Here is a 17206-nt window from a genome sequence, read left to right as displayed (position 1 = left end):
TTCTCTACGTGAATTCTCGCGGCAGTTCGAAGAATCTGAATGGGTACCACCAAATTCACTTCGGCTTTTATTTTAGCTCAACCCTGGGTAAAGTATCCTTGACTCGACCACCCTGAGCCTGGGATTCGTAAGTCGACCAGTGGAACAATTTATTTACATTTGCAATAATATTTAGCAAATGATTTAACATCATACGGTCAATTATTTCATAAATAATATGAATTTGTTGAATTTTTTTTTAGAAATTCACCATAAAACACTGAAAAAATTATAAAAAGTCGAAGTGTGAAAATATTTCTTAAATAAAAATATGCAATTTTTCAGCAAATTATGACATACTTCTTTATATTCTTGATTTTGTTCTTAAGGAATTATTTCAATTATTACCTTTACAGATTACTTGAGAATTCAAATTTCGAGTTTAATTGCAAGTTGAGGACTTTGTCGACTCATTGAAGTCGCGTATGGTGGATGATTCTTTTTATTTCAGGCAAAATTGGCTTTTTAAGAAGCTGTAAATAGAGTGAAAGCCTTATTTTTTTTTTAAATAAATTTAACAGTATTTTCGGGAAGAATTTACGGATAGATGTGGACAGGTTTATTCCATCTTTAAGCCAAAAATTACACCTCTGAAATCGGGGGTTTAATTTTTGGCTTAACTCTTTCGCGTCTTTAGGGTAATGTCCTAATGTCATGACTCGGGGAAAAAAGTTTTTTTTTGAGTATTTACATTAATTGAAATCTATCTGTTCGTGCACGACATCATAATAGAAGGATGTAAGATTCTTGGCTCATTTTCTCAAGACTCCAGTTAGATTTCAATTAATGTAAATAGCCAAAAAGAAACTTTTTTCCCCGGGTCATATATGACCCTAAAGACGCGAAAGAGTTAAATGTTAATCCACTGTTTAAATTTATTCTATTTCTCGTTCAAACATTAGAAAACGGTGGATCATCCTCGAATTATCTTTACACTTCGATTCAACATTCAGCTGTAAATAATTATTCATATCTCTTTCCTAATAAAATTTTCTTTAACACTTTAAAACCCAAAGTGGCATTTTACTCCAATTTTAAGTTTGGAGCTTCATAGTAGGAATTCTATTCAATATTATGCTAAAGTGATAACACGAATGTGTAGAGAATTTAATTAGCTTTCGTTTAGTTCAAAAAATAGTTGATAACTTTTTTATTATTTAAAAAATTGGGAAAAAACCAAAAAATGGGCGTAGAATACCGAATTGGCGTAAAATGCCACCTTTTTTATATGGAGTTTGTATCCGAAATGGACATTTGAATGGTTTATTCTACATAACCTAAAAAATGTTACCATTTTTTGAATTTTGTCACGATTCGAAAAAATCTTAAAAAATACGTGAAAATGTAAAAAAATAATTATAAAAAATTAAATAATATAAGACCTAAAATTGTTGTAAAGTGGTACTACAGAGAAAAATAAGGTGAAAATTCACTTTACGTCTTATTTTTCTTTTCCGAATTCCTATTGCAACTTCACATAAAATTTTATTAAACAAAAAGCGCAAATTAATGAGAATTTGAAAATTTTACAGGAAAATATATAGATATGTCATGTGTTCTAAGATCCTTACCAAATTGCTAAGAAAAAGGAAATTCAATAGAAATTGGCTTTTTTCTACGAAAATCTGTAAAAATTCACTTTGGAATTTTTTGTCCATTTTCACAAAATTTATAAAAAATTGACAAGAAAATTGGGAAAATATTTATTCAAAAAATAATTTACGAGTCCTCAAACTGCTGTAGAAGTCTTACGGAAAAAAAAACTTGAAAATTTGGTTTTTTGTGGAGAATATCTACACTGGCATTTTATGCCAATTTGGTATTTTACGTGATTTTTTGACTCGGGTTTTAAAGTGTTAAAAAATCATTTTTTTTTACAAAAATTGCTTTCAGTGTGCAAATGCCTTAACGCTTAACTTTAACATAACGGAAAACCGTTTCAAAATTATTTTTCGGAACTCAAGAAACGCCTTCCCCATAGCAAAAGAAAGCGGAATAGGAATAACAAGCGAAAAAATCCTCGGAATTTTCCACTATTTGCCTTAAAAAATTCCATAGGAATTTTCCATAATAGGTTCCAAGGAAAATTTAATGGATTTATGCTGGATTTTTCATATAGAATACATCCATGGAAATGCTCGTGGAATTTATGTGGATTTTTCCACCAAAATAAAATGGAGAAAAAATGAAGCTGTCACATGCACCTCGTGATTTTACTTCCGAATATTAAAGAAATAGCAAAGATTACGAGGATTATAATATGTTTTACTAAATCAGCAATAACGAATTAACACTTTAAGCAATAAAAAAATATTTTGTAAAAAAAAATAATTTTTTCGAAAATATTTATTATTTAACATAAAAACAGTATTATTTTAGGTTGGCGACCTATTTAATGTAATCACTTCATTATTATCTACACGAAACGCAGTGTCGCATAATTAATTATATTATAATTGCCACATGAATCACTAGAAGTGTTTGCGGAAGGTTTGGAAACAAATTCTAAAAGTTGCCGCAATACCATTTTATTTGTTTGACATTTCAGAAAACTAGTGGAAAAATCCATATAAAACACTATGGAAAGATAGTGGAAATTTCCATATGTTTTTTCCAGCTTATCCCGCGGACGTTTCACGTGTGAGTTTCCATATAAATCTTCCGCGGAATACCGCGGAATTTAACGCTGGAATTCCAGCATGTCGTACTAGTAAATTCCATGGAGCACTATGATTTCCATGGAATTTCCGGCTTTAAATTCCATAGGAAAACTTAGTGGAATTTTAGCGTCAAATTCCAGCGAATTTAGCCATTTGGACGCAAGTTTTCCATTGGAATTTTTGCGGAATTTTGCTATGGGGTTGGTTTTCCGGAAAACTGAGCAAAAGTGCCGCCATTTTGGCCATCTGGCGGCCCTTTTTGCGAGAAAATCTCGTGGTGTTGAAATCGTCTGGTTCAGCGCTGGTTGGAATTTTCGCCAAAAAATCAACTATCTCGACCAGAAGACAACAATTACATCATGGTAAGCTGCAGATGATGCTTCTGGCCACAAATCAATGCTGCCGTTTGGTTGATATTGGCTATTTTCTGGGAGTTATGCGAGAGTAAATATATCCACGTGTCTTGCAGGCTGCTGCAGCTGTTGGAAAAGACATCGAAAAGCCCCAGGCTGAGGTCGCTTCAGTCCATCGGATCCGCATCACCCTGACCTCCAGGAATGTGCGATCACTGGAGAAGGTGTGTGCTGATCTCGTGACTGGCGCCAAGAAGCAGAAACTGCGAGTAAAGGTGAGATATAAGTTCCGGAAAGAGGACTTTATTGCCAAGGCATTCTGTCCTGGGGGATACTCTGGTGCTCTTGGGAGTTTCCTTGTTTAACAGATGCTAAATGAATGTTTTTTCACCCTCGTACGTACCCTCAGAGTCTAACTTTTTGGGCCGAGGGTGGAAAGAGGGCGGGAAAGACAGTTTTCGGAAGGCACAAAGTGAGGTTATGTTTACTTAAAAATTGCTTTTTTCAGGGTCCAGTCCGGATGCCAACCAAAATCCTGAGGATCACCACCAGGAAGACACCCTGCGGTGAAGGTTCAAAGACCTGGGATCGATTCCAGGTTAGTTGGAAGGTTTTTTTTTGCCACGGCAACCGCGCCCCGGACTAGGAAAATCGTTCCTGGATCTGGGATTTCTTTTAGTTAGCCGAAGAGTAAATGTGCCTGGTTCATAGTGCTGTCTTGGGTTTATCCTAGCCCTGGATGGTCTCCACGAGGGCACGACATTGGACTTTCTTGGTCGCAGGAAGGGAATTTTCATGAAAAATCTTCCAATTTCAGATGCGAATCCACAAAAGGATCATCGATCTGCATTCCCCGTCGGAGATCGTCAAACAGATCACGTCAATCAACATTGAGCCGGGTGTAGTGATCGAGGTGACCATCGCTGGGGCTTAAGATGCTTTCCTGTCCACTCCCGGAAGGAGATAAATAAAGTACAAGGCACTTCCTTGAGAATCTTTTCTTTGTTTTATTTAACAGATAAAGAATTATACTGAATCTCCTTCTCCACTATGACTCCCTGCTCAATGAGGAAGTTCTCAATGTCTGAGGAGCAGAAGTCATCTCCCAGCTCGTTCCCAAGTTGCACAAAATTCCCAATAATCTGATTCTTTTTGTACGCCAAGATCGTGGGAAGGGCAGTGCTGCGAAATTTGAGGCTCACTTTGGCGTCTGAACTGAGAATCCGGCAGAATTTGATCGTAGGCATCTCCTTGGCCAGCTCCTCGAGGCATTCGTTGAGCCTCCGACAGGCTGGAACGGTGTTCTCGAAAATGTGAACAATGACCGTGGAATATTGCTCATTCTCCACAGCTTCCAGGAAGTCATCTCCGCTCTTCAGCTCAATCACGTGCCCAAAGACATTCCTAGTCCCCACTTTGGCCGTGATCTCGAGGATTCTCTGTCGTTGGAACTCCAAGATACTCTCATCATTCATCAGCTCAGCCAATTCTGCCTCCAATTCAGCATCTGCCCGTGCCTTCTCATCTTCTGCCTTTGTCTTGCCCACCTTTGATGCCTGCGTCAGTTGTTTCACACGTTCCTGCTCCTCGGCTGTCCGGGCTTCAGCCAGCATCTTCCTGTACTCCCTCCAGTCTGTGATGACTCCCTTGGGGCCAGTATTTCCCGTGCCACTTGGAGGACAGAAATCCTTCCCACTTCCTTCCTCATCACGGACAACCTGGATGGGATTTGCTTCCTCCTCCTCGTCACTGCTGCAGTAATTTTGGGACTTTTCACCCAGAATTTTGTCTTCCAAGGAAGTCATTTTTGTTTATTTCGTTTATTTGTTTACAATTTTTTCTATTTTCCGAAAATGGGAGATGTCCACCCGGCTGACAATGCATCAACTAATCGATTTCACCTTTCAATTCTCCAGCAATGATCATATCGCAATTATTTCAATACGCAATATTTATAAAAATTTGAAAACTCTAAAAATTTACCAAAATTAATCATTTTAATAATATAAGAAAATATTATATAAAAATCCAAAATATTTCTAAAGAAATATTACAAATGATTTACAATTTTATTATATCTGCCTTTGTAATCAGTGAAAGGAATAAAACAAAACGGCATAAAAAATTCTAGTGCTGGTATTCTCAATGAAAGTGATTGAACAGACTCCTGTTCGCTTGGTACGTAATTCCAAGAAGTTTTGTGTTTTTGCACAGAGAGCGACAATCAGAACAAGTCTTCTTTCAACAACAAAAAAGTTTTCTTTTTTATTGTTTAAAAAAAATATGCATTTTTAAGATAAAATTTTGACTTTTCCATTCTACACAAGTTATATTAATAGGTTTACAACAAATATTTTAGTTAAAAAAGAAGAGCATTTAATATTGAAGCGAATAAGCCCTCATTTGTTTTATTCGGTCAATAAGTTTTTTCTCAATATTTTCCACCATTTCGAAGAAATTGTAAAAATAAAAAAAAGTGAACCAACCGCGCTTTAAAGTTTTGAATGATTGCTTGAGTGCTTGCAAATCTTCTCAGCGTTTCTTTACTTGTGTCTCTGTCTTGTGTCTAAATTACATCTATATTAAGCAATAAAAAGATAATTGCAATTCCTGAAATTAGAATAAAAAGAACTCAACTTGCTTGAGTTAGTCCCTTTTTCCATAAAAATTTCAACACTAAATCTATTTTGTGATTCTTAACTTCTAACAAAACTACATAATAGGGCGTTTCAACTAGGAAAACATTGTTTTGGCACTATTCTCACGGTGCTGTATTTGATGAGACAAGAAAGTTTTTCTTCTACGACCATATGATCAGACGCTGTTTAGAGGTGGCTGAACGACCCTCTCTGTAGTGTAAAATCCGGTAAAATCAGAAATTTGTTCTACAGAGAGGGTCGTTCAGCCACCTCTAAACAGCGTCTGATCATATGGTCGTAGAAGAAAAACTTTCTTGTCTCATCAAATACAGCACCGTGAGAATAGTGCCAAAAAAATTTTTTCCTAGTTGAAACGCCCTACTACATAAGTAATCAAAAAGTGTAAAATTTTGAGAACTTTTCTAATGGCGAGCTGATACACCTTTTCAATTGAGTAAAATTCAATCGATTGAAATTTCACCTCTTACTCTTTCAAATTTAAATCAGATATAGCTGTCTCTTTCTGTCAATGAAAATTTGAAATTGAAGATGAAATTTCAAATTCAAATTTCATATGACAGAAAGAGATAAGCATATCTTATTTTAGTTTGAAAGAGTATGAGATAAAATTTTAATCGATTGAATTTTACTAAACTGAAAATGTGTGTCAGCACCATAATGACAACATTTAATGACTTACATTATCTAAAAATTTATTAAATTCTCTTTCTAAGTGCATTAAAATCTTAAAATCGCATACAAGTGAATTGACCCCTTATTAGAAGCCTAAAATGGTGGATTAATAACTAGTTTAGTGGAACTCCTCGCCTTACCGCTCTCCTATTTGCGTGAAATCTACATCTCGTAATTCTTGTCTGAGAAAAATCTAATAATAATTCAATTCTCATAACTATATACCAAATTTAAACTAAGAAAACTTGAAGAAAATCGTGAAATCGTAACTTTTTTTTAGTGTTTAAAAAAATATGCATTTTTACGTTGAAATTTTGACTTTTCCTTAGGGTAGAGTCAGTACTTTTTCGCCACTAAGCACGGGATAACGAAGTGCCGGATAACGAATAGCCATGTGTATTCAATCCGTTTTGCAATTTGGAAGTACTAATTCGAAGTATTCGAAACAGGGTCAGAATTAAAAATGATATGGTCTGGTCTGCCGGGATTTTAATCGATCCACAATTGGTAATCGATGAATTTCCGGAAAATATTCGGAACACGAAAAAGTGAGGTTAGGTTAATTAGAGATAAACAAAATTGGGGGTTTTCAAGTGTTTTCTGGAAGAAAATCTGTGAAAAGTGCAATGGGATTACTCACAGATCCTTCGGGACTGTCCCAAAAGGCCAAGTACACCAAATTGCTGAAGAGACACTGCAAATTACTCTGCAATTTGCTCTTTGTTGCCGGAGTTGCCTGGTTTGCCGCCCTCTCGGACAGTAATTTCAATCACGGAACATATTTCTCTGAGAATGCCCTGCTTCCTGGTAAGACACTCGGAAGCTGAAGATAGTCAGGAGCAAGTCTTTGAATTTAGAACATTTGCAGGGCTCGTGTATTCGTCCATCAAGAAGGACACGAGCAATTTCGCCGTGAATCTTCAGGAGGAATTGTCCAGGGAGAGGGAAAGTCATCAGAATACCATTCCAACAGCTTGGCTTCTGGCCAAAATGAAGCAGATTGGACTAGATGCTTCTTCTCACAATTTCACCCTCAATTATCCCTTTGGCGGAGGCAAAGTTTTCACTGGAAACAATGTCTATGGGATTCTCCGGGCTTCTAGGATCGGATCAACTGAATCCATTGTCATATCCTGCCCCTATCGAACGTCAGTTTCCGTTCACCCTCAAGTGTCTCACTCTGTCCCTCTGATGCTGGCTTTTGCAGATTATGCACGAAGTAAGTTAGAAGTTTTAGGAGTTTTTCTGAATTCCTGGATTGACTTTGATACCTTTCCAGAGCAAAAGTACTGGGCTAAGGACATTATCTTCCTGATCACGGATCAGGAACAGCTCGGGATGCAGGCATGGCTGAATGCTTATTACGGGAATAATGAGAATTCAGCCCTCATCAGTAGTGATTTGCATTTGAGGGCAGGAGCAATCCAGGCTGCCCTCAATCTTGAGATCCAGAGCTTCGATTTGGGTAAGTCCAAAACAATTTAAATCCTTCATGAAAAAAAAATTAATGCTTCCTTGATTATTCCTATAATCCTTAAAATGTTTTCTGGGTAAAAAAATTCAGTGATAAGCCTAAATCAGCTTATTGTATGGGAGATTCTTAATGTTAGCAAACCAGAATTGCATTTAAATTCGATGTGAAGGTGAAGTTTGGAGGTTATATATCGTGAAAACCGAGTTAATTGAGGTTATGTGTTGTGAAAATTGATTTTTCGACTGTGGCGCCCCTGGTGTTGGTCCCACGAAGTTAAAATGTTCTAGATAGTTGTAGTGCTTTGCAAGACCTTTAATTTGCGCCCTCATTCGTCAAAATCGGTCAAATAGAACCGGAGATATGGCTTTTTGAATTTCATGAACTTTGACCTACCATATTTCTGGTTCTATACTAACCACAGCGAACCCACGCCACTTTTTGGAAACTTCATAGCCTAGACTACAATACTCTAAAATTTGATTGACTTGCACAATGGCGTTTTTAAGGAAAATGAGTTTAAATTTTGACGCTGTCGCAATGCCATCTGTGGTGACTTTTTGAACTTTCATCCGAAGTTATAATCATGTATCATGTAATCAAAATTCACATCCTTTTCTTTCTCAAAAATTTTCCACAATTAATCTATCCCAGTCTTTTGGACTCTTCTTCTTCTGAACATCACACCAAATTAAATTTAGTTCAATCGAATTTTGAATGCGACAAAATGAGACATCTATAACCAAAACATTTGAGAAAGAAAGGTATGTGAATTTCGATCACATGAAATTTTAGCGACCTAAAAGGTGTGCCCTAGCCATTAAAAATCAATTTTGGTTATTAATGGCTCCAACACACCTTTTAGATTTATATCAAGAAATGTTCATGTAGTCGAAATTGACATTGCTTTCTTTTTCAAAAGATCTGCACGTGTCTGTCTCATTAATTTAAACTATTCTTCTTCTTTTGAACAGCACAACAAATTCAATTTAGTTCAATCAAATTTTGTGTTCGAAAGCACGATATTGATACATGAAAAATTATTTGAGAAAGAAAGGGATGTGAATTTTGATTTCATGAAATTTTTCTGATCTAAAAGGTGTGCCTTTTAGATCAACCTTTTAAATCGACTTGGCACGGGGTGGCATACCTTTTCAATTTCGTGAAATCAAGTTGATTGAAATTCTACCTCTCTTTCTGTCAAATGAAAATCGAAATTGAAATTGAAAATGAAACTCAAGTTTCAATTTTCATTTGACAGAAAGGGACAACTATTTAATTTCAATTTGAAAGTGTAAGAGGTAAAATTTCAATCGATTTAAATTGAAAAGGTATGCTAGCGCCAGCAAGTAATAAAATGGATTTTTTTCGGGAAACAGTATTTTTTTTTTTAATTAGTAAATAAATCAATTGAAAAACGGCATTGAATAAACGAGCAGTAAAAAGTCTAATTTGGTTAGCACAAAAATTCGAAAAGATCAGTAAAAAATTAAAAAAATGGTCAGTAAAAAATTTAAAAAAATGCAGTAAAAAGGTAAAAAAGGGCAGTAAAAAATTAAAAAGGAGCAGTACTTTATTAAAAGCGGTCAGTTGAAAACGAAAAATGGTCAGCAAAAAATGAAACACAATCAGTAAAAAATAAAAAGTGGTCAGTAAAAAATAAAACATGATCAGTAAAAAGTAAAAGATGATCAGTATAAAATAAAAGTGATCAGTAAAAATAAAAAGTGGTCAGCAAAAAATTAAAAATCAGCAGTAAAAAATAAAAATTTTATTGACCAATTTTTATTTTTTACTGCTCATTTTTAATTTTTCGCTGATCACTCTTTATTTTCTACTGCTCATTTCTAATTTTTTACTGCTTTAATTTTTTTTGCTGCTCATTTTTATTTTTTTACTGACCATATTTTCTTTTTAGTGACCATTTTTATTTTTTTACTGATTACTTTTTAATTTTTTACTGATCAACTCGAATACATCTACTGATCAATTCGAAGATTTTACTCACCAAATTTAACTTTTTATTGAACAAATTTAACTTTTTACTGACAAAATTTTACTTTTTACTGACAAAATTGAAAACTTTTACTGATTATTTCGAATTATTTGCTGATCAAATTTAATTTTTTGCTGATCACTTTTGACTTTTTACTGACCATTTATTTTTTTCCCTTAATAAACTCAATTTAAAAATCGAATTTGGTCAGTAAATAAATCAAATTTGCTGAATTTAATGGCTCCGGCTAATCTTTTAGATCAGGAAAATGTCATAATAACTAAATTCACATCCCCTTCTTTCTTAAAAGAATGAAAAGGTACGTGAATTTTGATTTAATGAAATTTGACCGATCTAAAAGATGTGACGAAGCCATAGAGATCAATTTTGGTTAGGAAAAAAAACGTATTTAGTCAGTATGCCATCGGCACACCTTTTAGATCTATATAATTTCATTAAATCAAATTTCGAGTTCCTTTCTTTCTCATAAAATTTGCATAAGTCTGTTCCACTCTTTTAGTCCCATAATTAGACTGAACTAAATTTAATTTGGTGTGATGTTCAAAAGAAGAAGAAGGGTACGAAAGAGTAGGATAGACATATGAAAAGCTTTTAAGAAGGAAAGGATGTGAATTTTGACTTTATAAAATTTTCCTGATCTAAAAGGTGTGCCGGAGCCATTTTAAAAGAAAATTTGGTTATCAAATTGAACTTTTTTGCATGCAAAAAATTATTTTGTGTACAGTAATACAGAAAATTTTTTGATTAGTCATTAAATGAATTTTGATTAGTGAAAAATTGAATTTTATCAGTTGAATTTTAGTTACAAAAAATCGAATTTGACAAAAAAAAAATTGGGTAATGAAAATAGGTTTGTTGAGCAACAAAGTTGAAATGGTCAGTAAAATTGGAATTTTGTTCCTTGCGGGCAGTAATGAAATCAGTATGGTCAGTAACACTTCCGGAACATAAAGAATATTCAGTAAAAACGAAATTTCTATCCCTTTCTTAAACGGATTGATCATATCTATAGTCTATCCCAGTCTCTCGCATTCAAATCTAAATTGAATTTGTCGTGACACTCACAGGGAGAAGAAGAGTATGAAAGATGATAGACAAATAACAATACGCTTGAGAAAGAAAAAGACGGAAATTTTGATTTTATGAAATTTCCTGATTCAAAAACTTTCCGGTCAATATCTGCGTGATCAGCAAACATAAAATTTTGTGAAGATTGTAATAGCTGTGATTATTAGGAACCTCACCAAATAGAGCATTATAAATTATTAATCAGATAAACCGTTAATTATTTGGGGTGCCCATGGAAATTACTACGGAAATCTGACTTGGTTTGAATCGGTAAAAAACCGATTACTGATTTAAAAAAAATCATTTATTTTTTGCAATTTTTTCCTGCGCCAATATTCCTTTCATTTTGTGCTAAATGTGATTCCTTCTGCTAAAGTCCTATCCCAGAGAGATGCTCCTTTGACAAGGAAGTCGGCAATGGAGCAAGAAAACGGTAAGGAATCATGCCAAAGGAATAATTCATTGTGTTTTTCCGTGCATAGATTTCATCAATATTAAATTGGAGGGACTCAATGGACAGCTGCCCAATTTGGATTTATTCAATTTGGTGCAGAAGTTGACAAATAAAGAGGGCATAGCCTGTGGATACAAGCAGACCAAGGGGAAGCGTCCTAAGGCCAGCCACATGAATAATATATGGCAAATGCTCACGATGGTGTTGAGTCAATCGACGGGCGTTCCCACCGGCAATCACGGTCTCTTCCACAGATTTGGCATTGAGGCTGTGACACTTGAAGGGGTCACGAGGTCAGATGCAAAGTCTTCTCAGTCCCTCTTGCCTATGTTGCGCATCCTCGAGGGCATCTCACGGAGTCTCAATAATCTCCTTGAACGATTCCATCAGAGTTTCTTCTTCTACTTAATTGTGGCCAATGACAGATTTGTCTCAATTGGCGACTACATGCCTTGCATTGCCCTGATGGCGGGATCCCTTCTCATCAAATCCTTCATCATGTGGCTCTCCCTCCATCAGACGGACGCCGAGGCCACAGAAGAGGGAGACAAGGTCAAGGAAGAGAATGCAGAGAGTCCAAATCTCATGAGGATTGGACTCTTGGTCATTTTCGCTCACGCAACTGGATTTCTCATCAACTACCTTCCGTTCTACAACAACGTCAATGAGTTCTTCTACCGCCAGGCGCTCTCCACGGAAGTGACTGTGGCTACTCTACTGATCACTGTGTCAGTTCTTGCACTCTTTTCCTCCTTCTTCTTCCGATTCAACAAAGAGGATGTCAAGGTAAGAACGACTAAAGCAATGACACATTAAAACTCAAGACACAAACCAGCTACCCATTAAAAAAGAATAATGAATTAATTTGCAGCGGTAATTCAAATTTCCCTCTTAATTCTGGTGAAGAAAAAGTTTTTTTTTGACTTTTCCTAATCTAGCGAATGACTACATGATTATTACTCGAACATATTCAAAAAATCATGGTGTGTGTCTCAGCTAATTTAAAAAAAAAAATCATTAATTTAATTCACATTGCTGCTGAAAACCTTTTTCGTTAGAGTGGCTTGAATCCCCGGTTGCTCAAAAAAATCATGGATTCTCCGAGGTCCCCGGGTTTCTTGAGAAATGAGTTCCCCAGGGTCCTTGAAAAATTATATGGATCCCCGAGTTCAGTGGAAAATTGCATGGGTTTCCCGGATTCCTTGAGAAATGGGTTCCTCGGGATCCTTGAAGAAATACATGAGGTCCCCAGATTCCTTGAGAAATGGGGTACCCGGGTTCCTTGACAAAATACATGGATTCCCCGGGGTCCCTGAAAAAATACATGGGATCCCCGGGCTTTCTGAAAAAGTACATGGATTCCCCGGGTTCCAAGAAAAATGGGTTCCCCAGGATCCCTGAAAAAATAAATGGCGTCCCCGGGTTCTTTGGAAAATGGGATCCCCGGATTTCCTAAAAAAAAAAAATAGATGGGTTCCCCGGGTTTCTTGAAAAATTGGATCCCCGGGTTCTTTAAAAAATGGGATCCCCGGGTTTCATAAAAAAGTAGATGGATTCCCCGGGTTTCTTGAAACATTGGGTCCCCGGGTTCTCTTAAAAAGTACATGAATTCCCCGGGTTACAAGAAAAATGAGTTCCCCAGGATCACTGTAAAAATATATGGGGTCCCCGGGTTCCTTGAAAAAATACATGCATTCCCCGGGTTCCTTGAAAAATGGAGTCCCCGGGTTCCTTGACAAAATACATGGATTCCCCGGGGTCCCCGAAGAAACACATGGGATCCCCGAGTTGTTTGAAAAATGGGATCCCCGGGTTCCCTAAAAAATAGATGGGTTCCACGGGTTTCTTGAAAAATTGGGTCCCCGGGTTCTCTGAAAAAGCACATGAATTCCCTGGGTTCCAAGAAAAATGGGATCCCCAGGATCCCTGACAAAACTACATGAGTTCCCCGGGTTCCCTGAAAAATGAACAGGTTTCCTGTGTGTTACCCGAAAAATTGAATTGGTATTCCGGGTTCCCCGAGAGTTTACTGAGTTCCCTGTGGGTTCTTCGTGAGTTCCCTAGCCAAATTGATTTGAGTTCATCGAAATGAGTTTGCCTCGTGGTCTGAATAAGAAAAACTACGCTTTTTATAGTAAAGGAGATTCATTTTAAGGTGAACAGTTGGTTTAGTTTATCTGGGGTACTTTAGGAAACATGAAAATTGGAAGAAAAACCTTTAGAGAAGAAAAACTAAAAGAAGAAAATTACGATAGAAGGAGAGTGGAAAAAGGATTTAGTAAGCAAACAAGAAGGCTTTAATAGTTCAAATTCAAAAGAACGTAAAACTAACTTCGTTTTCTAGGTGTGTGTCTTAGCTAACCCTAAAAAAAATAACTAAACTGAGCTTTCAATCCTGCTTTGGATTTTCTGCATAGTTCTGAACTGAAAGAAAAGGTAAAATTTCCTTATACGTTTTTCTTTAACCTCTTAATTTGAAAAACATATTTCACTTTAGTGGATTAGCTTTCTAGGAATGTGTCTCGGCTAAGCGAGAAAATTTTATAAATTTAATTTTGTCAATGTCTTATTATATATTTTTTCATCATTACTCAGAATTTATTAAAAGAAGTCTCAGTAATTGCGCGTTTATTTTGAAAGCTTAGTTTAGGTCATTTGGTTCAAAAAGTCAAATTAGCAATAAAATTTTGAATTTCCAAAACAATTTAACTGATTTCTTAGCATAGTTTTGTCGAAGTTACTAAAAAAAAAAATGTGACGTGAAGTTTATAAAAATGGGAAAAAAGGAAAAGTAATTTTTTTGGTTACCCAAGACATGAACCATAAAATTTTGTTTGTCTGAGTTATTGTAAGAGGACTATTTTATATGGGTTTACCGGGTTTTATTGGAAGGGAAGGGAAGTATAAGAGGCTTTCTAAACTATAGATGTCCTGTATTCTTTGTGAGTACACTCCTATGCGTTGCTCTCCTGAAGTATAAGTTTAAGTGCAAAAATTAGGACCGAATTATAGTTGAAAATGAGTAGGAGAGTCCATCCTGTCCATACTGTCCTGTCAGTTGATAAGGAACCTGCTTCCAGCAGCTTCCTTCCTTCCTTGATAGCGAAATAGAGTCTGGCGGGTGGATTGCCTTCCCTGTTCGCGGGAAATTCACACATCCCGCCTCTTGCTCTAAGGCTCTTTTACTGGCGGTATAGTTCTGTTGCCTGCCGTTTGGGACATTTCTGACAGAAAACCCTGTCAGTCAGTCGGTAACATGGCCTGGAAGAGTTCTGATAGGAGCACAGAGCTGGGTCTCTGCCGGGCAATTGGCCACGATAAGCCTTGGTTTTCCTGAGGAATCTTTCAGGGTAAAAGCCTGGAAACACTGGTAAATTACAACTGAACTATAAGCTCTGATTTTTTTTTGAATACCATACGTTCTGCTGTCCCTTATATAGCCCTAACCCTAACCATATGTGTTCCTCTCCTGAAGTATAAACTTAAGTGTAAAAATTTGCAAACAAGACAATATACTTGGAAATCAGGTCACTAGCGAGTATTTGGAGCTGTAGGAGATCCATAAGATGCATTGCGGAGATGGGCAGCAGGAAGGCTGAGAGCAATTCATTGGCTAAAAGTACTCACGAGATAAATTTGATTTTTTTTTTCATCACAGAAATAATATCTTTTGAAGATTAAACAAAAGATTTGCAATTGATTTCTTTTTATTAGCCCGTCAGTAAAATTGGATATTTTAAATTGTAGATACTTCACATTTGGATCCTTTTGGAGTTGGCAACTGCCCTTATAGTCGTTGGAATGCTGAATTTCTCATTGGCACTCATTTTGGCTTTTGTTACCGTCCCAATATTGATAAATGTTGAAGTATCTCACAATGGAATTATCAAATTTGCCCAGCAATTGTGTGGAATCCTGCTGCAACCACTCATTGTGGCATATTTGGTGGTATTCGCACTGACTTGGATCACATTTGATGAACTATCATTGATGAGTGTCTGCTCCAAAGCATTGTCCGCGACAATGAATGCTCTCGTATATTCTGCTGTGGATTCTGTGGTAAATATCATTTTGGAGCATTGCCTCTTTTTGTTCTGGCCCTGTGGAGAAAAATATAACATCCCATCGTGTTGTGGGGGTTCTTTTTTTTGTTTGGTTGTGTCTCTTGCAGATTTACGGAAATTGGATGTTCAATATGATTAGCCTGGTTTTCTTTCCCATTTGGATCCTCCTGTGGAACTTCCTGGCATGGAGATTCAGTGAACGTGAGATTGATGGGAAATGCAAAGAATTTTAAGGTGAATAACGGAGTTTCAAAAAGCACTTTATGTCCTGAAAATAAAGAGAAGAAAACCCTTGGAGTTTGTTTTTTTTTTAACTTTATCCAGGAGTTTCTGCATATCCTCTTTCAGCATTAATTTTCATAGCAAGTATAAGCCACATTTTATGTGCTTCGTAAGTAAATATTTATGCATGAAGGAGATAAATGGTGAAATAGAAAAGACATCGCAGAATGCTTCAATTTATGTGTTACGATTTTTCAATGGGGAAAATCAGCTCATGGCAAAATCTTAATTAAAGTTTTTTATTCAGAAGGAGTGGACATATAACTGCTTCTAGAAGAGAATGTAAAGAGATCTCGAATTGAAGAACGTTCAAAAATCGTATTTTATCGAACGAATTTGATGATCGATAGTGATTTGAACGGTCTCGTGAAACGCTACAACTCTTTAGAGAGCATTACAATTTTATTTTGTCACCGAACGTGTAGTTGAAAGCGAAAAATTGATGCTTTAAAATTTCATGTCCGATATCTCGAAATCCGTATTACCGTTTTTAATAAAGTTTTTGTACGTCATAGTTGAAGTCGAGACCTTTCCAACGATAGGTCGCATTACCCCATAATCCAATTTCAATCTGAGATATGGCCCATGAACGAAATAAAATTGAATAATTAGACAAATCAATTTTGAAGTTAGAACTTTGATAAACTGGTTCAGATTTACTAGAGTGCTTGGAATATTATTTAATTGACTTTTAGTCCAGTTTAAAGAAAGTTGTTTGAACCTAAATTAAATTTAAATTGGCTTGTCCGGAATTCCGTCTTGCCTAGGATGAACTTTTTTCGACACTCTTCGATATCCAATATCTAGAATCTTGGCAGGTCTCCGATATTTGAATGACAGCTGTCAAACGTTCAAGAAATTCAAATACTCCTTCAGAAATCGGTTTTCATTTGTCATTTGCAACCCTAATCATACGGATAACGAAAAGTTGAGGGTTATTAATCGTTTAGCTCGGATCTACCGGTCTATATTTCCAATGACAATTCTATAACAAAGAATCACGTCGATATTTTTTTGTGTTTGTATTGTATTTTATTTGACATTTGTTAGGGTTTACCTGAGAAAGTGAGCAATGAAAGCATGAGTTAAAATCTAACTAATCTTGTGAAGGAAACCTGTGATGATTTACCTATGAGAATATCGATTGAAAAGCATGAGATCCTGAACCTCAACTAACTTCCTTGACAAATATAGCATGAGGTACCTGTGAAATATACGAGACTTGAGGATTCGGCGAGAAGAGAACAATTTTTGATGATTTTTTCTTCCAATATATTTCACACTTCACTCAGAGACAATTAATTTACAAAAGGAACTCAAGTAGGATGCGTTCTGATGAACGATGTAGATAATATTTCAAGAAATTTATGGTGTTGATCAGAAAACGATGTTGCGCGTGTCGTGGTATAGAAGGCAGAGAGAAAGAGAATTCCCCATTGCAAAAGAAAGCGGAATAGGAATAACAA

The 17206-nt window shown here is 36.0% G+C and overlaps 3 protein-coding genes across 3 annotated transcripts; 2 read left to right on the top strand and 1 right to left on the bottom strand.

Moving 5' to 3' along the window:
• The first annotated feature begins 2938 nt into the window (after positions 1–2938).
• On the top strand, positions 2939–4048 carry LOC129802133 (40S ribosomal protein S20). The gene is made up of 4 exons (XM_055847713.1): positions 2939–3061; positions 3169–3327; positions 3561–3650; positions 3870–4048. Exons 1-4 carry the CDS (start codon positions 3059–3061, stop codon positions 3984–3986), a joined length of 369 nt encoding a protein of 122 aa, XP_055703688.1. The 5' UTR covers positions 2939–3058; the 3' UTR covers positions 3987–4048.
• Positions 4036–4940, bottom strand: LOC129802132 (phosducin-like protein). The gene has a single exon (XM_055847712.1). It carries the CDS (start codon positions 4855–4857, stop codon positions 4060–4062), a length of 798 nt encoding a protein of 265 aa, XP_055703687.1. The 5' UTR covers positions 4858–4940; the 3' UTR covers positions 4036–4059.
• Positions 4941–6915: 1975 nt separating this feature from the next.
• LOC129802131 (glycosylphosphatidylinositol anchor attachment 1 protein) lies at positions 6916–15755 on the top strand. Its single transcript, XM_055847711.1, has 6 exons — positions 6916–7191; positions 7253–7603; positions 7664–7849; positions 11423–12180; positions 15142–15453; positions 15566–15755. Exons 1-6 carry the CDS (start codon positions 7011–7013, stop codon positions 15689–15691), a joined length of 1914 nt encoding a protein of 637 aa, XP_055703686.1. The 5' UTR covers positions 6916–7010; the 3' UTR covers positions 15692–15755.
• Positions 15756–17206: the final 1451 nt, after the last annotated feature.

Source organism: Phlebotomus papatasi, chromosome 2, assembly GCF_024763615.1.
Source record: "Phlebotomus papatasi isolate M1 chromosome 2, Ppap_2.1, whole genome shotgun sequence".
Taxonomy (NCBI): domain Eukaryota; kingdom Metazoa; phylum Arthropoda; class Insecta; order Diptera; family Psychodidae; genus Phlebotomus; species Phlebotomus papatasi.
Note: the sequence above shows the minus strand (reverse complement) of the source record. Positions and strands in the feature narration are given on the sequence as shown.

What these genes read in the sequence shown, in the direction of transcription:
- LOC129802132 (XM_055847712.1), bottom strand. Translation starts at nt 4,857, where the DNA reads ATGACTTCCTTGGAAGACAAAATTCTGGGTGAAAAGTCCCAAAATTAC.
- LOC129802133 (XM_055847713.1), top strand. An exon ending in AGCAGAAACTGCGAGTAAAG is followed by an intron (nt 3,328 to 3,560) that starts GTGAGATATAAG and finishes TGCTTTTTTCAG; the next exon opens with GGTCCAGTCCGGATGCCAAC. An exon ending in AGACCTGGGATCGATTCCAG is followed by an intron (nt 3,651 to 3,869) that starts GTTAGTTGGAAG and finishes TTCCAATTTCAG; the next exon opens with ATGCGAATCCACAAAAGGAT.
- LOC129802131 (XM_055847711.1), top strand. Translation starts at nt 7,011, where the DNA reads ATGGGATTACTCACAGATCCTTCGGGACTGTCCCAAAAGGCCAAGTAC. An exon ending in GATCCAGAGCTTCGATTTGG is followed by an intron (nt 7,850 to 11,422) that starts GTAAGTCCAAAA and finishes TTCCGTGCATAG; the next exon opens with ATTTCATCAATATTAAATTG. An exon ending in ATTCTGCTGTGGATTCTGTG is followed by an intron (nt 15,454 to 15,565) that starts GTAAATATCATT and finishes TGTCTCTTGCAG; the next exon opens with ATTTACGGAAATTGGATGTT.